Source organism: Barbus barbus, assembly GCF_936440315.1.
Source record: "Barbus barbus genome assembly, chromosome: 21".
NCBI lineage: Eukaryota > Metazoa > Chordata > Actinopteri > Cypriniformes > Cyprinidae > Barbus > Barbus barbus.
This window is the reverse complement of record NC_136749.1, coordinates 13,887,048-13,913,888: the sequence shown is the minus strand read 5'-3', so window position 1 is coordinate 13,913,888 and position 26,841 is coordinate 13,887,048. Positions and strand designations below refer to the sequence as shown.

At 38.6% G+C, this 26,841-nt stretch overlaps 2 protein-coding genes across 2 annotated transcripts; one reads left to right on the top strand and one right to left on the bottom strand.

Moving 5' to 3' along the window:
• Nucleotides 1–58: 58 nt before the first annotated feature.
• On the bottom strand, nucleotides 59–8,667 carry LOC306887103 (uncharacterized protein). The gene is made up of 8 exons (XM_079444614.1): nucleotides 8,280–8,667; nucleotides 6,961–7,359; nucleotides 6,705–6,865; nucleotides 5,097–5,204; nucleotides 4,029–4,813; nucleotides 3,801–3,927; nucleotides 1,905–3,485; nucleotides 59–1,484 (listed from the first exon to the last, which is right to left on the bottom strand). The coding sequence occupies exons 2-8, from the start codon at nucleotides 7,214–7,216 to the stop codon at nucleotides 1,323–1,325; spliced, it is 3,180 nt and encodes a 1,059-aa protein (XP_079300740.1). The 5' UTR covers nucleotides 7,217–7,359; nucleotides 8,280–8,667; the 3' UTR covers nucleotides 59–1,322.
• LOC306887104 (glycogen synthase kinase-3 beta-like) lies at nucleotides 8,570–23,121 on the top strand. Its single transcript, XM_079444615.1, has 10 exons — nucleotides 8,570–9,758; nucleotides 13,880–14,067; nucleotides 15,868–15,951; nucleotides 16,055–16,165; nucleotides 16,280–16,410; nucleotides 17,544–17,748; nucleotides 17,834–17,929; nucleotides 18,351–18,537; nucleotides 21,284–21,361; nucleotides 21,467–23,121. The coding sequence occupies exons 1-10, from the start codon at nucleotides 9,584–9,586 to the stop codon at nucleotides 21,532–21,534; spliced, it is 1,323 nt and encodes a 440-aa protein (XP_079300741.1). The 5' UTR covers nucleotides 8,570–9,583; the 3' UTR covers nucleotides 21,535–23,121.
• Nucleotides 23,122–26,841: the final 3,720 nt, after the last annotated feature.

The window sequence follows — 26,841 nt, the reverse complement described above, 5'->3', positions numbered from 1 at the left end:
CTCTTAATTAGATATTGATTGAGTGATGACAATGTGCATTTAAATTTTTTTTTTTTCAGAGTGCAAAACTTTAAAACTTCACTGATCTATTTTTGTGTGGGAAGTTTTGAGTTGGAGTATGCCTGAATAGTACACCAAGTTAGATGTGACCATTAACAATAAAGGAATGATTGGGTGTTTCCATATGCAAGTATTAGTAACATTATATTGTGGTTAGTTATCACATTTCTACATTCTAGCCAATTGCAGTATATGGAGAAACAAATTAATTCCATGTAACAAAAGAACAAATTTAAAGATTTACTTTCGCTCAAGAACATTCTATGATTCTATAATCACTTACTTAAATTGTCTGGATCACAAAAATGTTATTTTCAAAATGATCTCAGTGTGGTTTTGTCCATACAGTGAATGTCAGTGGGGTCCAGTGTTGTTTTGGCCCTCATTGACTTACAGGTCATACAGGTTTAAAACGACATGAGAAGGTGAAGAAATGAGTGTTCATTTTTTGAACACGCCCTATCCCTTTAAGGTGACATCATGATTGCTGGGTGTTGCTGTTGTAACACCACTTTCTCAAAGAAATTACAAGGGAGACCGAAAACTGTTTGTTTATTTGCAACACTTCTCCAAATCAGCATCATAACATTAAAAATGCTACAAACATTCAGTGTACAGACCGAGAGATGGAAATACATGGGAATTCTTTGTCCATTGCAGTGATGGCGCATAATGTCTGTCCATGATGAGCACTTTCTTGTTTTGATCTTCAGGTGAGTGCCCTTAAACTACCTCCTCCCAATAACTGCAGGTCAGAACGTTAACCTGGAATCATTATACACCATCCTGTGGTACCATCCTGCTCCACCGTCCACAGATGTGATCTGTACCTTCTTACCCTCCATCTGGCTCTGTCCAAATGTCAGAACGAGTGTCATTGTGTCATCAGTAAGACAGACTGTCCATTTCTAGTCCCAAAACAGGAGCCATCCTATCGCAGATTTGAGCCTCAGTTGCATCTCTAAAATCAGCTCTCTTAAGATTGTTAGCTGAAATTATTTTGCAAAAATATTTTTAAAAATGGAAAATAAGGCTGAAAAATATCTGAAAGGAGGGACTAGAGTGGCTATTTGAGGTATGCTTGTTCACACATTCAATGGAAATGACTACAATGTCTTGAACTTTCTCAATCTCTGCTTTCCCTGTTTGTTTGTTTTTTTTCTCTCTGCACTTGTTCTGACCCACTTATGATCTTCTTTTAATCACAATCTTCAATCACCAAGATGATGGCCACTGGAATGCTACACTGTTCTTTACTTCTCTCACATTAACTGCAGGTTGTCCACAGTGATGGCCTCCATGTTGATGCCACTCTCCAGTGCCGTGTGGTACAGCTCGATGGCCTCTGCCAGGTCTCCGCTCGTCTCAATGATGGCTATAGTCTCTCCAAGCTCGTTATACATGATAGTGGGAGTTCCCTGAGTCTGAAACATTGGGAAAACATAAACCATTATTTTGGGCACAAAAAATGAATATGCAAAACTAGCAAAGAAAGTTCTTACAAAGTTAACTTAAGTGAATGAAAGTTAATCATCTTAATCGGCAATATGTATTTCTGCATGACATACCATACTCATATACTGAGTTAAAATACGTATGATGTAAAAGAACGGCTGCAATCATTTTTCTGAACCAATTAATTGAAACTGATTGTCCATCACTACAGTGAGTGACCGCGAGGCAATTTAAATGATTAGCTATATTCAACTAAACAAAGACCACTAAAGAGGAGTCAATTCCTTTTTTTCCAACCTTTGCAATAGATTTTCAATTCCCAACACCTTGGAACCCATTCTTTTTGGAAATCGTTTCCTAGTTCTAATACAGTAGTAACAGTTTCCTACCTGTGTCAGGTTGGATGTTTGTATCTGAATTATTTGTGGTTGTCCAAGCTGCACCTCTTGTTGGCAGAAGGCTGGTACCAGGTCCATTTCAGAAGCTTCCACAACAGCAACAGTTGCTGTTTCAGACTCTGCAGCCACTGCTTCTGCGCTGTGTTCTGGCTCTTGTTGCTTTTGGGTGCGATTGTGGGTCTTCCGATGGTTCCTAAGGTTCGAAACCGTCTTGAAGGTCTTTCCACATTCACCGCAAGCATGCGGCCGCTCACCCGTATGTGTACGTCGGTGTTCTGCCAGATGCATGCTCTGCACAAAACCCTTATCACAGAACTCGCACCGGAAAGGACGCTCACCCGAATGTGTGCGAAGGTGCTCTCGCAGGTGCGTGTTCTGGCGAAACCGTTTTCCGCAGCTCGCGCAAGGATACGGACGCTCACCGGTGTGTACTCTCTGGTGTAGCGTAACGCTTGAGGTTGAACCAAAGAGTTTTCCACAGACCGGACAGGGATGAGACTTGCCAGTGGTGGAGCTTGAGCCTCGAGGCCGGCCGGGCCCAAGTCCGTGACTTAGCTGGTGCAGGCGGAGATTTGCAGGAGAGTTTAACCGCTTTCCACAAATAGTGCAATCCAGATTAGGTTTCGCCATCAAAGGAGCACTTAGTTGCTCTGTATTATCCATCGAGCCCTGCTGACAACTAACCTGGGAGTCCTGGGAGATACTGTGTGGTTGAGTCAAGTTGGGATGCTCCTCCAGGCAATGAAGGTCTCGTTGACGCTTGCGCAAGAACCCCTCGGAACAGTGCGGGCAGGGGTAAGGTGCCGGTGACCCTGGGTGGTGAAGAAAACGATGAGCTACAAGTTTAGCAGGACGGATAAAGGTAGCAGAGCAGTCTGGACATGGTGAGGGCGTCACGTTGCTGTGAAGATGCTGACGGTGTTGACGAAGATTTGACGATTGGCTGAAGGCTTTGTGGCAAATGTCACACCGGTACGGACGGACTCCTGTGTGTGTGAGTCCATGGCGGGATAGATTTGCAAGGGAGGAAAAGGTCTTTCCACACACGCTGCACTGGAACGGCCGCTCGCCTGTGTGCGTGCGCAGGTGGTTTCGCAGATGGATCTGCTTCTTGAACGGTTTCCCGCAGATGTTGCATTTAAAGCGCCTTTCGGTGGTATGAGTCGTTCGTCGATGACGCAACACACGGACCTGTGAGGAGAATCTTTTTTTACAAATAGAGCAAGGGAACTTTGGTTCTTCTTCATCAGCAGGAGTCCTGTGTTTATTTGGTTCCTCTCCTCCTTCCACATTGGCAGTAGATGAATGGTTGGGGTCGATTGTCAGTATTTTCCCTCCATTTTGGGCTTGTTCTGTGTTTGAGGGTTCAGAATGAAGCCCATTTTCTGTTGGCTCTGGAGACTGGGAAGCCACTGCAATACCTTCAGTGAGCACAGGATCTGTCTCACTGGATTCTTTTCTGTCATCTTTCACAGGAGGAATTGTCACCACATGTCTTTCTTTCCTCCAAGCAGCCTCTCGTTCTCTTGCTCTTTGGATGATAGAGAGAGGTGACTGCTGGGCCACTACAAACTGCAAAGCAGAGATGGTTGAATTAATCTCACAATTCTTATTTAAAACAATCACATTCAATTCCCTTTTAAAGGAAAAAAGTACATAATAGGTCCATTTTGTTATTAAATTTGTAAATCAAATTTAACTTTGATCAGGACAAAGGCAGCTAAATGTAATAATAGGGGAAATTAGCATAAACAATTAAATATCTGGCAAATATATATCAACACTGGCCAATATGACTTCATTTAACAATAAATGTAATCTCATATATTAGCTGATAAACAGTATGATACTGATGTTGTGCATAGCTAATTTCCTTCATTAAGTTACCTGAGAGACTGGTGTGGTTGGCTCACGTACTCGGTGAGTGCGACGATGGTACAAGAACTTCGTCATGTTGGTGAAAGTTTTGGCACAAAATGGGCATTTGTGCAGTGGCTCCGATGTATGGGATTTCCTAAAGCGGGAAAAGCGAAAGAAAAATGAGTTTTGATGACAGAGAACCCAAATTACAAGCAAGTTTTGATGTTTGACTATACAGTTTGTATTTGTTATTACCTGTGTATCATAAGAGTCATTTCTGTGGTAAAACCATGTCCGCAGTCCACACACAGAAAACGTGCCTCACCAGAGTGTGTGCGCATGTGAGTCTGAAGGGACACCAACTTCTTAAACACTTTATCACACTCTGGGCACTCGTGTGTTCCTTGTTCATGCACTCGAAGGTGCGCCACAAGCCGATTGGCGGAGGTGAACGTTCTTTTGCACTCCTCACACTGAAGATTGCTGGATGGCGGCGTCAAACCCAAACCAGCGGAGCGGGCAGTGTATGTATGCCTCCCAGCAATAACTCTGCCAACTTTGCTCCCCTCTTCGGATCCATCGCTTCTTCCTTCATCTTCCTTAGTCCCAGAACTGTCTTCATACCCCACCATCACCCCAGTGTCCCCACTCTCTTTGTCCTGGCCTAAGAAGTGCTCCCCCTGGTGTTGAAGGAAATCCTCTGGTGTGCTAAACAGTAGATTACACTCGGAACACTCATAAGGATGGATAATTAAAATCTCCTCATTTTCCTTTTTTAACGTGTTCACCTGACCAGATGAAGGGAGGAGGTTAAAAGTGGTCACATTGTCCAGCCGGATAGGATCGGCGGGTAAGAGAGGGGCGAGCAGTTTAGCTTTGCGGAGAGTCGCTGAAGCAGAACCATCAGCGATCGCTTGGGCAGAGCAGAACTGCAGGCGGAGCATCGCAGAGGTGGAGCCAGGCAGGGAAGCGTTGGCTGGCACTAGCATAGTTCTGGGAAGGGCTGCAGTTTTAGATGGGTTTTCTTGTTCTCGAAGAGCCTGAAAAATAAAGGCAACAAAAGTAAGTTTGGAGATATGGGACCTGTAACATCCGCAAACAATGCGGAAATAGGCCAGGACATTGTCCACACTGAAACTCTTATACCATGTTTTAACTAGGCGCATTGCCAACGATTTTAGACCAATGAGTGGGCAGGACTACCCACTATGACAGAAACAGAAATCAAATATAGATTTTATCGCATCACTCCTAGTTAGATCATTGCGTAAAACAAACCCCCTTTAAAGAATGTATTTGTTGTGTGTATGCATGTAAACAGACCTGGGCTAAGGTCAGGATCTGGCCTGCCTTCTGTTCATCCAGAACTAGATTTTGAACATTGAGCAACTGAAGTGGAGTGATTGAACCATCTGCCTGAAGAACATATTCCTGAAACAGAACACAAAATTAAATTAGAAACTGCTAAAATGATCACAAGATTAATATTTTACTCCGCAGTATGTGCAAGTTGTTTGTTGAGCACCTCAAGAACCAGACACTGTGGCAATAACAGTGTAGACATTTGATGATATGATGATGATATTAACAATTGATGTTTAAATAGATATACATTCTTCTATTAGATAGCATTATTACATTATTGAGAAGAGTTATTAGCGGATATTAGATTGTAAATAAGAACTTATTCTTAATTAACTTGCCTGGTTAAATAAAGGTTAAATGAAAAGAGAGTCGGACTTGTAACCCGAAGGTTGAGGATTGGAGTATCTTGTAGGTGGGGGGAGTGAATGTCTAACGCTCTCTCCACCCTCAATACCATCACTGAGGTGAGACCCTTGAACAAGGCACCGGACACCCAACTGCTCCCCGGGCACCGCAGCACTGGCTGCCCACTGCTCCGGGTGTGTGTTCACAGTGTGTGTGTGTTTGTTCACTTCTCACTGTTGTGTGTGTGCACTTGGATGGGTTAAATGCAGAGCACAAATTCCAAGTATAGGACACCATACTTGGCCAAACGTCACGTCACGTCCTTTCCTTTCCCTTCCTTTCCTTTATCTATACTAGTGTTTATAAATTTGGGATAAATAAGATTTGTATTATACTTCTGTTCAGCAAGGATGCATTGAATGTAATCAAGTGATAGTATAGACTTTTACATTGTTACAAAAAATATATATTTCAAATAAGCTGTTGTTTTGAACTTTCTATAAATCAAAGAATCCTGAAAAATTTATCAAAAATTGTAAACAATTTCAACAATGATAATAAGTTTCCAAAGCAGCAAATCAGCATTTTAGAATGATCATGTGACACCGATAACTGGGGTTATGATGCTAAAAATTCAGCTTTGCCAACACAGGAAAAAAACTACATTTTTACAATTTAAAATATATTTAAAAAAAGAAAACAGTTAGTTTACATTGTAATAATGTTTTACAGGACCTATTACTGTTTTTACTGTATTTTGATATCAATGCATCCTTGGTGAATATTAAAGACTTTTGAAAAACATTAAAAAACATTACCAACCCCAGACATCGTAACAGTAATGTACATGAAATTATTCGATTTTTACCTAAGCCATATTAAAACATTTAAAGCTTTTCAATACTTTTTCATGGGAGTTTATTTTATAATAAATGTATATATTGTTATAAAAGTAGCTTTACATATAAATAACATAAGAAATATTTTTTATGTTTTTACATTTTTACAATATACCAAGTCAGAAGGATCATTAGCTGAAAGCTATTTTCTTTCCTAGATAAATGAACATTGCCACTGCAAAATTCTCAAATGAATGTGAATCTAATCAAAACAAATTGAGAGCAAATCAGAATCAGCATGGATACCCAGCCTCGTTTATTAGTGTGTGTGTGTGTGTGTGTGTGTGTGTGTGTGTGTGTGTGTGTGTGTGTGTATACTCACTGTGTCATTGTTCAAGCTGCTGTGGGTGCTGCTTCTATTGTGTGTCTGTCTGTGAGCCAACCACAGCTCAGGTGTGTCAAAGAGTGCTAGACATTCCAAACACTGATACTGGATTGGCACTTCTGCATCGACAGCATCCACCTCTGTGACCTCACATAGCTCTGAAAATAAAGCATCCATGTGCTGATTACATGCACTTTCAAAAACACCCAACTAAGCATACAGTAGCAGCACACATATTAAACACTGCACTCACCCTGGCCTGCCTCTCTCATGTGCAGCTCTTGATGCAGCAGCAGTTCATCTGGGTTCCTCAGGATGGCTCCACACTCCAGGCACTGATACTGACTCTCCCCAGTGTCACAGTCCTCAAGGCTCGGCAGGACCTCGACCTCGTCTCCCTCTGCCCCAGTGTGGATCTGTTGGTGCACCAACACTTCCTCCAGCGTGTTAAAGAGCTGCTGGCACTCACTGCACATGTACTGATGCTCCACATATTCCTGCTCACTCATGGTAACTGCACAGTGCTAAACTGGTTAAGATGCAAAGTTTCTCGCTGTGCTGAAGAGCAGATGCCGAGCTGGGGTTATGAGTCACAGTCACTGGGTTCAGTATGCATTCTTATGCTCGATATGTACCTAAGCCTCAAAACAACCTGAAAAAAAATGAGAAATAAATAAGATACAGATATGTCAGGACTCAGAAGACTCCCAGACAAATTGTATGGCCTTGCATTTTTATATTAGATTCCATAACCTGTCATTCAGGACCAGATTCCCACAGGTCACTAATTATAGAAATATTACAAACATAATTTATATCATTTTTAAGACATTGGACAAAAGATTCAAGATTCAAGAGTTTTTATTTGTCACATACACAATTATAGAGTATAACCAGCAGTGAAATGTAGGTATATGTCAAAATATGTCAAACATCTTGATGTGCCATTTAGTTTTTAAAACAGCTAAACTTTGAGATTATATTAACAGAATCCTAATTAATCTGCTAAAAGGCACTTAAATAAAAGGTCTATAATGTTAAAATATATTATTATACATATCCTAGACAGGAGGGTTTGAATATTGTCTTGGGCAAAGGGGGACCATGGAGTTATAATATATAGGACCTATATGTATATTATATGTATGCATGTATGTATGTATGTATGTGTGTGTGTGTGTACACAGGAATATTTCTATTATTTTTTAAATATCTTTTTTATTTGGTTTCAGAGCTGCATCCCTGCTTTTTGTAAACACATGAAGTGACTGCCATCATATCATATACTTATGAAAACATTTATTAAATCAGCTCGCCTATGATATTTAAATATAATAATGCGCACAATGTGGATTTTAACATCAAGTCCGTGCATAACATATGGCATCTCCGTAATTCAAAAAGCCCACAATTCAGTAATTTCGCTTCATCAATAAATCAGAAAAATATTACGAACATTACAAATGCGGTACAGATACAGGTGTTTAAAGCAACCTAAAAATCATGCAAAACTTCTAGCACTAGTCGCGGAGGAATCGGTAGCATTTAGCGGGTTTCAAACGAGCGGTTTACCTTGTGGCGAGCAGTTGGTGGCGCTCTTCGGATTTTGCCAGAGCTTATGGACCGCACCGCTGTCTCCTGAGCGAGCCACCCCGCTGTACGGCGGTCGTCAGGCGGCGCTCTTCACTTTTCTCCGCAGGTCTAAGAGCGCTGAAGGGAGGCCTTCTTTCCCCAGCCGTTTCCGAGCCTCTCCTCGCGCGCTGCAGCTGGGTGATCCCTCGTGCAGCGCTTGTCGGCCCCGCGGAAGCGTTCCGGTGTTCACAATGCGTTTCTCACCGCAGCAAACCAGTATTATTCAGTGCAACGCACTGTTTGTTAAATATTTTGACGTAAAGAGATCGTGGATGTGGAAATGTACCGTTTGCCTAGCCTCTGTTCCTTGCTCTGTGCATGCTGCCCCGCCCCATGGGGGTTCGCGAGCGGCTTGTGCAAGGCGCTGATTGGCTAGAAAATCTGTCTGTCAAACTCTAGCTCTTGCGATGAACAAGTCTACTGATTGAAGCATATTTGGATGCTAGAGTATGTGAATGCGAGGCTACATCTTCTGATGGAAAGGTCCTAAACCGCCAATAAATTAATAATAAAACATCTCAAAACACAATATGTGTTTATTGTTAAGTATTTATTATTAATTGTTCATTAAATGTATATGATTAGTCCCTCAAATAATAGACACTGCTACTAAAACATTTCAGATCATTCCTGAACTCATTAAGGAGGAAACAACTGTTTGACTTCTATGTAAATGGACAATTTGCCCATTTAAACATTTTTGTAAAACGAGGGATTTTAATCGACAACAAATGTGATACTTTTCATCTGAAGTCAAAGCAATCATTTCGATATTTATATATTGATTTATCTATTTATTAACTGTATTATGTTACGCCATTAGGTTATGTAATGCATGGCTTGTCAAACATTCTGCTTTCTAAAGGCTCAAGTATGTTATTCCATTGACGGCCACAGTTTTTATTGGTAAGACAAAAAAGGATTTTGCATTTTTATTTATGAGTCCTTGGCATGAAAAAAAGAAAGAAAAGTTCATTCTTATGCTGCAGAATCTATGCACGTGAGAGCGTTATTGAACTTCATTACCCAGAAAGCAATGCGCATAGAGCGTCGCTGTGCGTCAGCTCTAGTTGCCCAGCCACAGAGAAAGAAAGAGGAGGCGCACAGTTTGCGATTGATAGAATAGTTCAGCAATCTTAATATATTTTTTTAACGATTATTATAGTTTAAATTGACATCCACTACGCGCCTGGGCCAGTCTACGGGCACAGTTTACCCCCGCTCTGGCACACTTGCAACCCGAAATGAGCGGCAGCGGGCGGCCCAGGACTAGCTCGTTTGCTGAGCCGCCGGGGGTCCCGGGAGCCGCTGCAGCCGCCGCCGGATCAGCTGTCGCCGGTGGAAGCTCTTCAGGAAAGACGGGGGGCGCGCAGGCCTCAGGCGGGAGTTCGTCTGGTTTCGGAAACCTGAAGCTAGGCAGTGAGTATCATTCAATGACATCACACGACAATCCCAGTAAATGTGATATTAGTAGACTAATAAAAGATCAAGTGCTGGACCGTGTAGCGTGCTGTTAATTAATTTGTCTGATTATTTTGCCATGGTCGCGTTAACCTACTTTAGGCGGCTAACTGGCTAAGCTAATGTGAGCTTGTTTTTGTAGACGGATCAAGGGCTTTGATTGCTCTACATTAGCTCGACAATCCTTCATAAGAGCGCTGGCTAAACGCATCTCTTATGATCGATACCAATCCATCACATTGTGACCACCTTGAACCCTTCTTTAAAATATGATTCTTGGTTTGTTAGATGTTTAGACGTCGCGTTATTGAAGATGTGCTCGTTTGGTAACAAAGCTCAGTTAGCCTGCCGGCAACATCTAACAGGCTGTATATTCAATTTTGTGTTCGATTTGAATCTGAATCATTTCATTATGTGTGACCCTGGATGCATTTAGTCGCATCAGAGATGTCTTTAATAATAATCTTAATATTAAGTTCAACCTGCCTAAAGAGGGCCAAATTGGCGGTTGCCTGTCCATTATATTTAAAGGGAAAATATCATAATCAATATTTATAACTATTATTATTATTATTAATAATAACGTAACGTTAAACGACCCAGCCTTCCTAATCGCAATCTAACAGATCATCACAAAGCTTTTGAGTACAAACACTGCGTCCTATGAAGGAAAAATGACCCAATGTAAATGTGTGGTTGGGCTACTCCTGTGAAAACTAGTGGTTTCCCTGGAGGCATAAACCTCTTCATTTGGTGCTCTATAAATGATTCCCTGTGCTGGCAGCAGCGCTTATCTACACTGGTGCTGACTACTGGATTTCCACGAGAATGGTGATGGGTGTTATTACTAGGAATGAGGGGAGAAGGAGTGGGTGGTTGTATGACTATAACCCACGAGAAACATTGAACCATTAGTTACAACACAACAACCATTGCTGGTTTTGTCCTATTTCTCAGTATAGTAACCATTTTTAATTACTCTGCTGACATTTGTACTCGCCTAAAAACATGATACATTTTGTGTTATTAATGTATAGTTTGCATATTGTTTTATGTCTTTACATTTTTATTTGCAAATACATGATTTTTATATTCACATAGACTCTTCTGCTGGAAGCAGTAATAAAATCCTCATTCAGTTCATCGCTGAAAGCCACTGAATGGCATAAACATGATCAATGAACCCATGACAAAGTGACTGTCCATTAACTTTCCTGAATCCATCTCTGTCATCCTAGAGGATCATACTAGACAGTCTTTTTAATGGCAGGCTTTGGCTCTGGCAGTTTGGATTCACAATAGCATCGTTTTAGGTGCTGATGATGATTTAAACATTTTTTTACTCTGAGAGAATTATTCAGTCACATGACTGGTTGTGAAAAGGTCGCAAGACATTTATGCACATGTAGCAAATTATTCTATAATAATCTTTCCCTCAGTTAATGAGCTTGCCTTCCTGAAGAAAAATATATCCATCTCAAATGTAAAGATTTTTGTGCATTTTATGTGGTGGCAATTTAAATAAGCCACTAATCCACAGTGTTTCTCATCCTTCTTGAAGCGGTGTTATTCTGATGAAAAATTCTGAGCTGAAAAGAGCTGTCTGCTCAGCTTTGATCTGGTAAATAATAGTTTTGCCATGTAATAAAACAAAGCTTTTGTTTTAGCGAATATTTCATTCCTCCTCTAAATCTAAACTCTCAGCAACTGACAGAACAAAAATAAATCACCCTAGGTCTCTGCTTGTCTCCAGGCATCCCCATTATTCGAGTCTGCTCTTGGCCACAGGTGGAAATGTGGTCCGACTTCAGTAGACTCCACCTGTGTTCAAACAGTCTTAAGGGTGTTTCTGCTATTCCTAGTGATAAGCTCTACCCGTTGTTTTGTTGTGTTTGGACACACATCTAAACACGGGTGTTGGATTACTATTAACACCTGTCGGACAGAGTGGCAAACAGGCATAACGAGCTGGATAAGAGGGCACAGATGAGTTCAAAAAGATCTAATTGCTTTAGATCTAATGCTGGGTTTGGACTTTTTGCTTTAATGTTTTCATGTTTTTTGAATATAAAGATCTCTCAGGCATTCAGGAGTAGTTTTGAGGAATATTTCACGTTTTACTCACTCTCATGTCAAACTAAACCTGATTGACTTTCTTTCATGGAGTGCGAAAGGAGAAGTTTTAAAGAATGTGCTGCTCACCGATTCCAATGCAGTGATGACCTGTGATTTCATGCTTCAAAAAGCATGAAAGGCACCACAAAATAACCATAAATGTTGCATGTGACTTGTCTTTTTAAAATCACCACACTCAGCAGCTGGTTAGAACGATTACTCAGGTTTTTCTCAGCTGAAATTGCATGGTAGATTCATAATTAATACTGTCAGAGCATCATCTTCCTGTGATTTTACCATGAGGAACGTGTCCAGCACCAATCCTGAAGCATATAGGCCTAATGAATAACTACATGTACATCATACAGCAGTGCTATGCGTCTCATACAACACAAATGACAATTTATTCAAAATGTATGTGTTCTCACACAGATATTACGTTATTTTCCATCGGAAATTAAATTCATGCTACTTTTTTGTTTTGGATGGGCAAATCTAAATGCACTTGAGTAGTGCTGTCAAACGATTAATCGCATCCCAAATAAAAAAAATTGTTTACATTATAAATGCACGGTGTATTTTATGAATATATAAGTAAATAAGTATATATTTTGAAAATATTTACGTTTATACATTTATATATTCATATTCTTATATTTGATATAAAATATAAATATATTTAATATAAACATAAACATAGTTTTCTTAAATATATACATGCATGTGTTTGTGTATATACACACACATACATACATAATAAATATACACAGTAGACACACACATTATGTAAACAAACTTTTATTTTGGATGCGATTAATCAAAAAAAAAAGGGGGAAAGGGAAGTGGTGTGTGGCCAAGTATGGTGACCCATACTCTGAATTTGTGCTCTGCATTTAACCCATTCAAGTGTACACACAGAAGTGAACACACACCCGGAGCAGTGGGCAGCCATTGCTGCGGCGCCCGGGGAGCAGTTGGGGGTTCGGTGCCTTGCTGAAGGGTCTCACCTCAGTCGTGGTATTGAGGGTGGAGAGAGGTTGTGTTATTCACTCCCCCCACCTACAATCCCTGCCGGACCTGAGACTCGAACCCATGACCTTCGGGTTACAAGTCCAACTCTGTCCATTAGGCCCATTTGACAGCACTACACTTGAGTATCACTAACCTAAGTTTGAATGGCTAAGTTTGACACTAATAATGTGTATATTAGGCAACAAAGATAAAAGTAACCCTCTTTTAGTTCGTGTCATGCACTGGTCCAGTGCTCTTGACAGAACCTAGGGCAGAAATAAAAATACAGAGAAGGCAATTAAGAATTTTTATAACTGTTTTTCACTTGTTAGTTCACACAATGTATGATTCTGCTTTTGTTATACAAGTATGTAATATGTATACCAAATGTAATGCCAATTTGAATGCATTAATTCACCTGATATTACAAAAGCAGTTTAGTAGAAAGAAAAAACAATGTATTTTTCAGTCTCTTACTTACAGGGCTAATTCACCCTAAAATGAAAATTTGTCATTTTACTCTTGACCCTATAAAACATTTGTAAATAGATCAAAAAACAAATCCATATGAATTGAGCAGTTTAAAGTCTGCTGAAGGGACATGATTGCTTTATATGATGAACAGATTTAATTTAGGCTTTTATTCACAGATAAACCTAGATCAGCCAACATAAGTAGCTCAACCTGTCAACTTTTAAAAATGAATTAAACAATTGACTAAGGTAAATTGTCAGATGCCTTACACTGTTTTTGAGGATGTTCTTTTTGTAATTTTATCACATTGAGTACAGAAGTACTTTTTAATAGGTGACAGCATTCATATAGCATTAGTTCAGGTCATACATGGAACAAACTGACTCTTGTTGTTTAAATCTCTATTCTTTTGAGCAGTCAGATCTTTTGATCAAAGGCCTTTTTGTAAAAAAACACTTTTTTTGTTGTTGTGTGTTTAGGGGATAGTGGAAAAGTGACAACAGTAGTAGCCACACCAGGGCAGGGTCCGGACCGTCCTCAGGAGGTCTCATACACCGACATCAAGGTGATCGGGAATGGCTCATTTGGAGTGGTGTACCAGGCTCGGCTCATCGACAGCCAGGAGATGGTGGCCATAAAGAAGGTGCTTCAGGATAAGAGGTTTAAGGTAAGATGAGTAAGAACCTGATTGTGTACAAACTAATATCAGTATCATAATAAAATGCCCTAAAATGCATAAAGCTATTTCCAACGTGAAATGTTTTTACTTGTAATGCTACAGGCCCTTGAAATAGGGCTGCTACAATCACGTTGGAATTATTTTTTTGTCATATTGCGATTTGAACAGTGATAAACATCTAATATTTCATGTTACTTCTGCTTGGATATCAAAGCTAAAAGACCAAAAAAGCCTTAAGAACGCATTTAAAACACCCCCTTTTCAGTTCATCGGTGTGTTCATAAACTGCAAACTAGCCTTATGACTCCAGTTGTTTTGTCCAGACTGTACTGCCTTGAGGAAATGTTGCTCTTCACATTTTCAGAAGAGCTGACTCCTTCAAACTGACTCAAAAGTAGGGCTGAACGATTAATTGCATTTGCGGTAATATCGCAATATGAAAAAACGTGATTTTTCAACCGTAGAGGCTCTATTACACTGTCATGTCACACGTGAGAGAAAAGAGCTGTCTTTGACTTGAAGATCGATCGTTGTATGACATCAAAGTACGCCGAGAGAAAGCATAAAGAGACATCTGTTCTCTTATAGCTCTCGCGGTCCTTTGATGACATCGGTCTAAGCAGCGCTGCTTCAAGTCGAACACATCTGCAGACAAGCAGTCTTCAGAGGAAAAAACGTGATATTTACCCCCGGAATGTGATTTTTACCCATGGACCCCCCTCGAAACATGATTGGGGATGTTTTGAGTAGCAATTGTCAGTGCTTTATGTTGTCATAATTATTACATGCTTACAAGGCTGGAAGTTCAACAAATCAGTCAATATACTACTGTGATTGTAGTTGTTAAAAATGTGATTTATATCAATTCACGCATCACCTAATTGTATTGTAACATACGCCTGGCCTACAGAATCTAATATTGTATCTAATATTGTGTTGGTCATACTATACAATGATTTATTGCTTGTCTTTGTTGAATAATACAGAGCATAAAGAGCTTAAAAAAATAATGCATATTTAATCACAATATTGGTTAAAAAATAAATAAATCTTTATTATATTCCAAAATTGTTCAGCCCTACTCAAAAGTGAACAGGCCTAACAACAACAACAACAACAACAAAAAATGCATTATTGTTGTACCTGTGCTTGAAGGTTGACTGATTTCTTTTTGATCCACTTTAGGTGTAATAGTATCAGTCCACTTCTCAGTCACTGTTTCTACTTAAATATTATATTACAATGTAATATTTATTATTATTCAGTTTTAGGACTGTATTAGAATATACTATTAGTAATGTAGTGTTAGTGTAATATATTGCTGTCATGATTTGTGTATTTCTATATGTAGTTGACAGTATTTTTAATCTCATTCTGTATAATAATTTGTAGGAGCCAGAAATGTTTGAAATTGCTCATGTTAGCCTGGAATACTTAGCATTCGTAACGCATGTTAATGAAACACCCCACAAACCTGTAAGGATTTAAATGGCAATAGGCCTATGTCTCATCTCGGCCCCGAAACACACACAAATACCAGTGTAAATGAAAGCATTCTGAGTGTGAAAACACTGAATCATGACGGCATAAGGCACGGCCATCCACCTTAAAGTGAGCATTGCTTGAAAACGGTATATTAAAAGAACTATATAATACATGCACACTAGTTTTTAATAGGCTGCATAGTCAGAGAAACACACTTCCATAGATGAATGCATTAAATAAGATAATGTTTGATTTTCATGCTGTGACTTTACCGTCCTTCACACATCATTTCTTTCTCCACAGAACCGTGAGCTACAGATAATGAGGAAGTTGGACCACTGTAATATTGTCAGGCTACGCTACTTCTTCTACTCCAGTGGAGAAAAGGTTATTTTTCTGTCCAATCTTTGAGTTTTTATATTCCCAGTGATATTAATTTGTCATGGTGAATAATTGTCTGTTGAACAATCTTCTCTCTTTCTCTCCTCAGAAAGATGAAGTGTATCTAAATCTGGTGCTTGATTTTGTACCAGAAACCGTGTACAGGGTGGCACGCCACTTCAACAAGTCCAAGACCACCATCCCCTTTATCTATGTCAAAGTAAGGCTCTGTGCAGTCATGACTGCTGCTACTGTGCCCATTCATATGTACATGTACAATAAACAATAACATCTTTCTCTCTTTCCTCCCCCACAATCTTTCTTTCTCTCTCAGGTGTATATGTATCAGTTATTTCGCAGTCTGGCATATATTCATTCCCAAGGCGTCTGCCATAGAGACATAAAGCCACAGAATCTCCTGGTGGACCCAGACACAGCGGTCCTCAAACTGTGTGACTTTGGCAGGTGTGTGGTCTGATGTGGCATGTATTTGAAACACACCCATGTACAGTTGAGGTCAAAAAATTACATACACCTAGCAAAATCTGCAAAATGTTCATTGTTACCAAAATAAGAGGGATCATACAAAATGCATGTTATTGTTTATTTAGTACTGACCTTAATAAGATATTTCACACAAGACGTTTACATATTATCCACAAGAGAAAATAATAAATAAATTTATAAAAATGACCCCATTTCAAAGTTTACATTCGCTTGATTCTGTTGTTACCTGAATGATCCACAGCTGTGTTTTTGTTTAGTGATAGTTGTTCATGACTCCCTTGTTTTGTCCTGAACCGTTAAACTGCCTGCTATTCTTCAGAAAAATCCTCCAGGTCCCACAAATTATTTTGGTTTTTCAGCATTTTTGTGTATTTGAAATATTTCCGACTATGATTTTGAGATTCATCTTTTCACACTGAGGTCAACTGAGGGACTCATATGCAACTATTACAGAAGTTTCAAACGGTCACTGATGCTCCAGAAGGAAAAACCATGCATTAAGAGAGGGTGAAAACTTTTGAACCGAATGAAGATGTGTACATTCTTCTTATTTTGCCTAAATGTCATTTTTCATTTAGTACTGCCTTTCAGAGGCTACAGAAGATGGTTACATGTTTCCCAGAAAACAAAATAAGTTACATTTACCCTGATCTTCAAATTCAAAATGTTTTCACCCAACGGAAAACTGGCATGGTTTTCCCCCTCTGGTGCATCAGTGAATGTTTGAATCTTCTGTAAGAGTTGTATAGGAGTTCCTAAGTTGTCCTCAGTGTGAGAAGATGAAACTCAAAATCATACAGTCATAGTTGGAAAGGGTTCAAATGCTGAAAAACCACAGAATTTGTGGGACCTTAAGGATTTCTGTGTCAAATTGTGTGCGTTTGTGTCCTGTGGTGGGATTCTTTAAATTTGATTTAGATTCTGAGAACCTTGGTCTGATTTCAAAATGATTCTTAATTCAACTCTATTTTTCAGAAATGATGTGAAAAGCTTGCCAATTGTACGCCTTCATATACAGCCCACTGTATCATTGTTACATGCGTGTATTTTTGATAAGATTTTTATAACCCGCTATTGTGTGATCTCCACAGTGCAAAACAGTTAGTTCGTGGGGAGCCCAATGTGTCATACATCTGTTCGCGGTATTACCGCGCCCCCGAGCTAATATTCGGAGCCACAGATTATACATCCAACATTGATATCTGGTCAGCTGGCTGTGTATTAGCAGAGCTGCTTCTGGGACAGCCCATATTCCCCGGTGACAGTGGAGTGGACCAGCTAGTGGAGATCATCAAGGTGAGTGGAAGATCTTCATTGCTGTATTTTGAAGTGTAAGCATAGACACGCGTCTTAATTCTCTCTCCCTGTCCAACCTCTGCAGGTTTTGGGGACCCCGACAAGAGAACAGATCCGAGAGATGAACCCCAACTACACAGAATTTAAATTCCCACAGATCAAAGCACACCCTTGGACGAAGGTGAAGCACCTGTTGCTGTGATAGATAAAAATAGGGTTTATTTATCAAATGTAGTTACATTTAAACATTTATATTACGCATAATGCAGTTTAGAGACATTTTGGCCATACATCAACTGAAAAAACCATAGACTCACTAAACGTTTCATTAAATTGAAGATAGATTTAAATCGATATTGTCGTACCAGCTGTAGTGTCCACTCAGCTGGCATGTTTACCTGTGGTTTATCCACATTGTTTGTATGAAATAGATGCTGACACAGTCAAAACATGCCATCTGATCAGCGCTCGTTTTAACGCCACTGTTCCGGTCAATGATTTTTGCCCTCTAACACTGTTTAGGCTGATTCATTTCGAAACTGGTCTTTCATTTTTAAGCTTGTCAGATTTGACATTTCCCTGTGATTCTGTGCGTTTGTTAGGTGTTTAAGCCGAGGACCCCTCCTGAAGCCATCTCGTTGTGTTCTCGTCTGTTGGAGTACACACCGGTGACGCGGCTCTCTCCGCTGGAGGCCTGTGCACACGCTTTCTTTGACGAGATGCGCCAGCCGAATGCCCGTCTGCCTAATGGCCGAGAACTTCCCCAACTCTTCAACTTCAGCCCTGTGGGTGAGTCGAACTGAAAGAACTGCCACTTCTATTCAGATTCAGCCTCGTCGGATTAATCGGAGGCTTATGCTCTCTCTTTCTATATTTTTGTCTTTTTATCTTACACACACTAGAAAAACTCTTATGGTTTAGTGTGTTGAGGTGGTACTTATCTAAAGAGCTAATTTTGTCTGATGCCTACGATGGTATTTTACCTAAAATGTGTTTTGGTGAGTGTCTGATCTGAGGTGTTCTGTAAAGAAAACAATATAAAAAGCATTTGCAAAACTCAGCACATGTGCCTGACACACGTGGTTGTTTCAGAAGTAAACAATTCTAGTAAGCAACTAAAAAATAGCAACACAATCAGTATGTGAATACAATGGCTGCTTGCAGCAAAAGGATATAGTTCCAAATAGATGCTGGCACTATTGATGTTACTTAAAGAAAAAACAAAAAGGTTCAACTTTGCTTATTTTAGCCTTACAGCTTGGCCTTATATATGCTAAAAATGCTATTGTTACCTTCTTTTAGTATACTGTTCATTACTGCAGTGTTTCCCAACCACTGTGCCGTGGAAAATTATCAAATCTCTATATTTTAGTATTTTAAATCAGTGCTATTGGTCATCTTCGTGTCTTTACAAATATTTAACCAATGAAAGGCATTCAAAGGAGCGTGTGACTAAACCTCGTAACGCTATTGGCTCCTCAAATTGTCAGTCAAACCTTATGAATCCACCTCGCCTCCATTCAGACTAAAGTGCCTACTTCCTCACAATGCAAGGGTAAATAAAGAACTGATGTTTGAAAAAGAGCAGCGTTTTCTTGGCTTAAGAAACACTGTCTGTAAAGGCTAATGTTTTTGTGTGTTTGAAGAGTGGAGAAGAGTCTTACTATTTGCCTTCTATTTGTAGTCAGTACACTTTTGTACGTTTCCAATATCCTGTGCAAAAAGCTTAATCTTTTATATCATGAAGTTTTGGCAAAATATTAAACTCAGTGCCCATATAGCTACAACAAACTTTATAACCTGTAAATTGATAAATTATTAATTATTATGTCTCAGATGCAGCCTTAATGACGGACAAAACACAGATATCCATCATTCTCTCGTCAAAAACCTTGTTAACTCAGAAAATGTTAAGTGCAAGTGTCTGATCATATATAAAGCCAAAATACCAGCTCTGATGACGCATTGTTTAATTATTGGGGAAGAAAAAAACGTTCTCCCTTCCTATCTTTTTTTTTTTTGTGCTTAGTGGTGTGCCGTGGGATTTTCTTTACTTCTCAAAACTGTGCCACGGTATAAAAAAGGTTGGGAAGCACTGCATTACTGTAAAGTGAGCGTGTCTTTAACTTAACTACACGTTGTCAAATGAACAACCAGTCAGTAATTAGACTGATTTAAGTCTAATGAGCCTAAAAGTAAACACAGCAGACCAATGGTTTTTGGTTCATTCATCACTCTGCTCGGTGAATAAGTATATTAGATTGAAGCTTGAGCATAATTTTAACCAGTTCGTAAGTAATTAATTCACTGTTTATCACAGCAGCATCAGAGCTTCATAGCTGCTTACAATTTTCATTCTTGCACACCATCAGAAACATCCCGATTAGCAAAGCACAAATCTGATTCAATTATATTTCTGATTACTGCATAAAAACTGAAATAAAGGTTTCTTGGTAAATTAGATTTTGAATTATAATTGCTGTATACATAACTATTCAAACATTTCGTTGTAAAGAAATGACCTTTTCAGTAAGGAAGCATTTTGTTGATCAAAAGTGACAAACGTCATGTTACAAATATAAACTGTATAGCCTATATTTCAAATAGATGCTGCTCTTTTGAACTTTATCAAAGAATCCTAATAAAATGATCAGTTTCAACAAAAAATTAAGCAAATCTGTTTTCAACACTGATAATTAGAAATGTTTCTTGAGCACTAAATCAGTATTATAGAATGATTTCTGAATGATCATGTGACTTCTGGAGAAATGACTGATAAAATTCAGCTTTGCATCACAGGAAAAATTTAATTTTTAAAATGTATTAAAACAGAAAAGTTTTTTAAATTGTAAAAGAAAAGAAAAAAAAACACACTTACTGGTTTTACTGTATTTATACTTAAATAAATCCTGTCTTAACTTCAAAAAACATCAAAACATTTTACTGACCCCAAACATTTGAATGGCAGCGTTTACAAATCAAGTGCATATAACTTAAACATTGTATTATTTTACATTACAATATTTCACTTTACATGTAATTTACTACAGTAATGGTGTGCAGAGGCTTTTAAGATGGTCATGTCTGTTTGTTAAAAGGCAGCAGACTATAAACTGGCCACTCGAGCTGAAGTGCACTCAATGTATTTATACTTCTAGTGCCCCCCACTGCAATAAATCCTCAAAATGAACTTAAGCAAAAATATCAGCGCCATCTATATTGAGTGATTCTGTAATCTGCCAGCTAAAAAAAGGTGTAATTTTAAAATCCAGCGATTCCCTACTCCATTTCTTGGTCTGGAGCTCTGCAAATTGTTGGTAAAATGGTACGTTTTGTTAATCAGCTTCTTTTTTTCTTGAGCTCGTCATACCCTATGCATCAAATTTAGGCTTTTAGTAAACTTAGAAGGTGGTAATTTTACTGCTTGTAATTTGAGATGGCTTTCACATCCTATGATGCAAGTAAAAAGCTATTTAGGGTTTTGACGCGTTTAGATATTGATGGCTAACTTCTTTGTGTTTCTCCTCCCCTGCAGAGCTGTCTATCCAACCACAGTTGAACTCCATTCTCATTCCTCCCCATGCTCGCTCGCAGACGACACCTGCCTCACACGGTACTGATCGCACATACTTACCAAATGCCTTTGATTTACCCTTCCTGTCAGTCCGTATGCATTTGTGAATCCACGTCCTGTGTAATTTTGTGTGTGTGTTCACAGAGGGCAGCGGTTCAGACGGTCCAGCCCAGTCTAGCTCAGCACCGGGACCCCTGAGCAACAACACCTAATTGTTCCCTTGGCATTACTGCGGTGTTATCACCCCTCTCTCCTCATCCCTTCTTTCTCATTCCTCTCTCCTTCTCAAAAGCAGCTCCAAGCAGTCTCTCACACTCTCTCTCACAAACACACAAGCACGCACACTCGTCACCTCGTGTTGTGTCATCATGATGAAAGAAGTGTGTGATGCCCAGTTTAATGACGTCAATCATCACAGGAGGAGATAATGAGGTCGATTTAAATTTAGTATGATGATTGTCATGTTTTGGTTTAAAGACTGGGAAGGGACGCTTAGGGCACATGTGCCCCCTAGTGGCATGAAGAGCACCGCACAGTTACTGCTCTCTGCCTCTGGTACAATCCATTTGACTTTTAAACAATGTCGAGCTCGTTTAAATTTAATTTTGCTCTTAAAGTGATACGTTTTAGCTTTCTTTAGGAGTTCTTGCATGAAGCAAGGACTACGATGGGTTTTATGCAGCTGTGAGTGTGAGATGTCAGTGTTTGTGTGTGTTGGGATGTGCTGTTTCTCTTAGCAGAGATGAAAATGGGTGTCTTAATATGTGCGAATGTAAATTTTAAGTGATCAGTGCACACTGTTTTGTTTTAATTTCTTTTAAGGAGAGTATTTGGAGATGTCGAGACGAGGATTTTTTGTCAGTTTTATTATAAAACATGCTCATTTGTTCGTTAGTTTTTTTTTTTGTGCATGCGCATACACACACATATAGCTGGTAGGTCTGACCCATCACTAGCTGTTCTGTTGTGCATTATGGAGTCTATGACGTGTGTGTGTTATATACATCGGCATGCCCGTTAAATGTGGATTTAGCGGATGTTCATCTAAAAGACTTGATACATGAGCCCACACACACACCATGAACACTTTGCAAATGAGACTGGAGCTGTTTGTCTTTCCCTTCTTCCATCCTTCCTATCTCCTCCTCTCTCATTGCTAATATGTAAATGCCATGTACCTTTTATTTTGTTATTTTTGTTATTGTTATTCTGTTGTCCTTGTAATTAGATCTTTCTCCTAGCGGAGCAGTGCTGGTATGAGCAGAAACCAGCCTTTCTTGGTCTCTCTATCTCTTTCTCTCTCTCTCGCCCGCCCTTCCTCCATCCCTCCCTCTTTCCTCCTATGCCTTCATCATACAACTGTATATAACATTTCATCCAGCCTCTCCCTGTGTCCTGGGAGAAAGACTAAACTGAACAAAATTGTTTTTACCTGATATCTCTCAGTCTCTTTCTCTTACTCTCTCTCCTCATCCGCCCGCCTGCCTGCCTGCCCTTCCTCCTCCTCATCAGTGTTAATTCTGATCCTTTTATTTATTGTATTGCTGTCTGATTCTGTTTTTAACAATCTGATGGGGGAGGGGTTTGTGTGTGTGATGTCATTTGGTGTAACGTTCATATCTCAAACTCTGGAATATTGTCTGACGGAATGTTCTGGAAGGGCAGGTACACACTACCACACACAGGCTGCTCGGCCCATCAGTGAAAAGATGAACGGTTAAAGGGAGAGAGAGGGAGAAATAAACTGTTTTTGTTTGTTGGTATAAATAATAAACTCATTAATAAAGTTATCAAGTGTCTTTGTGGGTTAAATTGTTTATTTACCATGGATTATCCAATTTTTGATACATTTTTGAACCGTAAAGGCCATAAGTGTCTTAAATATTTAAAATAGCATAAAAATGGATAAAACAAATGTGGTCTTAAATTTAATGGACAGATATTCAAAAGACTCAAATCAATTAGTATTTGTGTTGCCTGAAAACCATTTATTAAAAAAAAATAGGTTTGAAAAATGTATACTTTTTTCAGCAAGAATGCAATTTACAATATTAATGTATTTTAATCAAATTATTTTAATAATTGGCATTAATACTACTATTGTTTTAAAGTTTGCTGTCTTAAGCCTGCAGATACCCTACATTTGTTAAAGGGTGAATAGCTTCTGAAAATATGGTTTAAGAAAATGCTATGGTGTTTGTTAAAGGGAAGGAATAAAGAAATGCTCTCTCTCGAAGAGATCAACAGGGTTGGGAGACACCAGTGTTTTTGACACCAGTGGGGGTCCTCGTGGATTCAGAATCTGAACATCCTTCAAAATTCAGTTGCTTTATTTTCCTCTTAACTCATTGCTTCAGCTGAGGGTCACAGTTTGAAATGCCTTGTTGCATTTGTATGATTGTAGGACATTTGCATTGCCTGACATTCAAAGAATAATGGCACCAGATGTTCAGTTCTGAGTAGACTTTCAATTCGGCACAAATAAGTGTTTAGACTGATCACAGTGCACTGAAAAGCCCCTGACAACAAAAGCCAATCAGGAGGTTCTGGAAGCCTCTGTTGTCCTCTATTCACACTGATTAGGTATTAAAGTTTGGAAATTAGCTCAGATTAGAGAGTGGTGATAAGAAATGAAATTTTGATGTTGTTTGTGTTCATTTGACCGTATAATCATTATTTTCAGTCTTATCTCACTGCATTCATTTTTCTTCCAAGTCAACAAATACAAATTTTCCATTTTTCTTTAAAAATATAAAGTGTGACCCTACTTTCTTTTGTTCATTGCTTTTCATTATTAAGTAATTCACATTTTTTTTAACAATATGGTGTGTAGTTATTACCACTGTATGACAAACAATAGGCCTACCATTTGTAAGTAATATAACCTTACTTTTTTGATTAGAGGAGACAGACCTCGGCTCAAGTCCTTTGGCATAAGTGTGATTATAAGCCACTGAGCCCGAGCCGTCATACACTGAATACTAATGTTTGTTTCAGACAGGCAGATATCCGGGTCACCTTTCTGACTTGAACTTCAAGCAACTTTATCATTTCTGTAGTCTCATCACTCATTACCTCGGAATTATTTTGTCTGAACAAAGAATTGCAAAGCACCCTAACTTTACCGCGGTCAAGCCAGCCGCAGTTCAGAAAAACACGGTCAAGCCAGCCGCAGTTCAGAAAAACACGGTCAAACCAGCCGCGATTGAAATTATTACCATGCTTACGGTAATTGCAGGACCAACACAGCATTCAAAGCGCTTTTCATTCTAGACGCCCAGAATTGAGATGTAATGATATTTTCCGTTTGTTTTTCTGTTTGTTTTATGTACATCTGCTTAATATTCGTGTTATTTATTGCTGTCTTTGTATCTATATTAGGCCTACTATATTCTTCTGGTCTGCATTTCATTGCAAGATTCGTCGAAAAGGAGATATGGGACATTAATCGATTCAGAGGGGTATTACGACCCCGTTTCTAATAAGTACAAGAAATGAATGGCCAGTTCTTATAGAGGACATACTATATTCATACCTCATATGAAACCATTTTACTGCAGCATTTTTGAATATGAGACATCATTCGATTTAGAGGGGTATAAAGAATGATGTCTATACCCCTCTAAATGTAATAATGTCCCATATCTCAAAAATGCTGCAGTAAAATGGTTTGATATGAGGTATGCATATAGTATGGGATGTCCTCTATAAGAACTGACCATTCATTTCATGTACTTATTAGAAACGGGGTCGTAATACCCCTCTAAAACATTGACTTGATTATTAATTGATATTTGACTAAAGGTCAAATTTAAAAAAATAAGTTTTTTAAAGGTGATTTTTTAATTACTGTTTTTAAATTATTTTTAATGTCATGTCAAAAAATGCCAGATGAATAAATAAATCCAATTGTATAATTACGCGTCTTTCTTGATTTATGTTTCTAATGACATTCAAAGCAGATCTATATCGTTGAATCAAACCATCAGGAACAGCTTTCAACAAAGACACATATAATTCCTGAGTTCAAATAATATTGTATTTTTCACAAAAATCATCATAACCAAGGAAATTTCCATTCCCATCCATAATGTGAACAATGGACCAGACACCTTTGTCCATCCAGTCCTGAAAACACAGATTTCCTCTCTTAACAAGGATACACTTATTATTCCACAAAGAGCAACTATGCGGTGAAAAGTTGTGTTTGTATATTCATTTCCAATATAATAATACCTGACTATGGAAAGATGATAAGTTACAATTTAATTTTAATGGCTCAAAATCACACCTTAAAAGGAAATCAATGCCCCCAAAAGAATCAAAAATTTTAGAGGAAAAGCTAAACCAAACTGAATGTTTATTTCTAAGGAAGGCTTGGAGCCACCTCAATTTAATGTTCAACCCTCCCTCACTAATCGGCTTCACTATATCTGATTTTCTTATATAATGGTGTTTATTTTTCCAGATAAATTTATACTGAATTTGATTAGTGTCTTTTATCCAACCATCAGATATATTCAAAGAAAATGCTGGGTAAATCAACCTGGAAAGTGCTTCTGGCTTCTGTATGAGAATTCTTCCAAATATAGAGATATCCCTTTGAACCCACATATTTAAAATATTTGGACGACTTTTCATATTATCCATCAGATTACGTTTTTCTCTCATTTTAGGGACTTTAGTAATCACAATTCCTAAATATTTAATCTAATTTTTTAAAGGAATATTGAACAAATGAGATTCGGCATGATTATGAAGTGCCATCAACTCACACTTTTTTAGATTCAATTGCAGCCCAGAAGCTTTTGAAAAATGAGACACCAGATTAATGGCAACTGGAATCTGCTCTGCATCGCTAAGAAACAGGGTGGTATCGTCTGCTAATCAATAACAGAGTCCCTAAAACATTCAAAGGCCTGATGTCTTTACTATTTTTCACATAAATTGCTAACAGTTCAGATATTAAAATAAATAAATACGGACTTGTCGGATCCCCTTGTCTAATACCTCTATTAATGTTAAAGTCCCAAAAGGTAACAATACTGAACTATTTATGTCTATGTACAGCATCTCTATTAATTTAACAAATTTATGACCAAAACCAAAATACTTTAATGCATGTGAAATGAATTTATGTTCTACAGTATCGAATTCCTTATAGAAATCAAGAAACAAAACGAACCCATCATCTTTAATTAAATGTTCATAATCAATTAAATCTAAGACTAATGTTGTTGTGTATTAACCTTCCTTTAATGAAACCGGATTGAGTTTCACTTATAGTTTGACTCAAACTAAATTTGAACCTATTAGCAATTGCAGATGTAAGAATCTTATGATCAACATTAAGTAGGGTAATCGGTCTCAGATTGTCAATAATTCTTTTGTCTTTGTTTGATTTTGGAATAAGAATAATTAACCCCTGTTTCATAGTTGGAAGTAAAGAATTAGATTCCTGACCAGGAGATTTACCCAACTGCATTTTTTAAATAGCATAATCAAGTTCCTCTAATGTC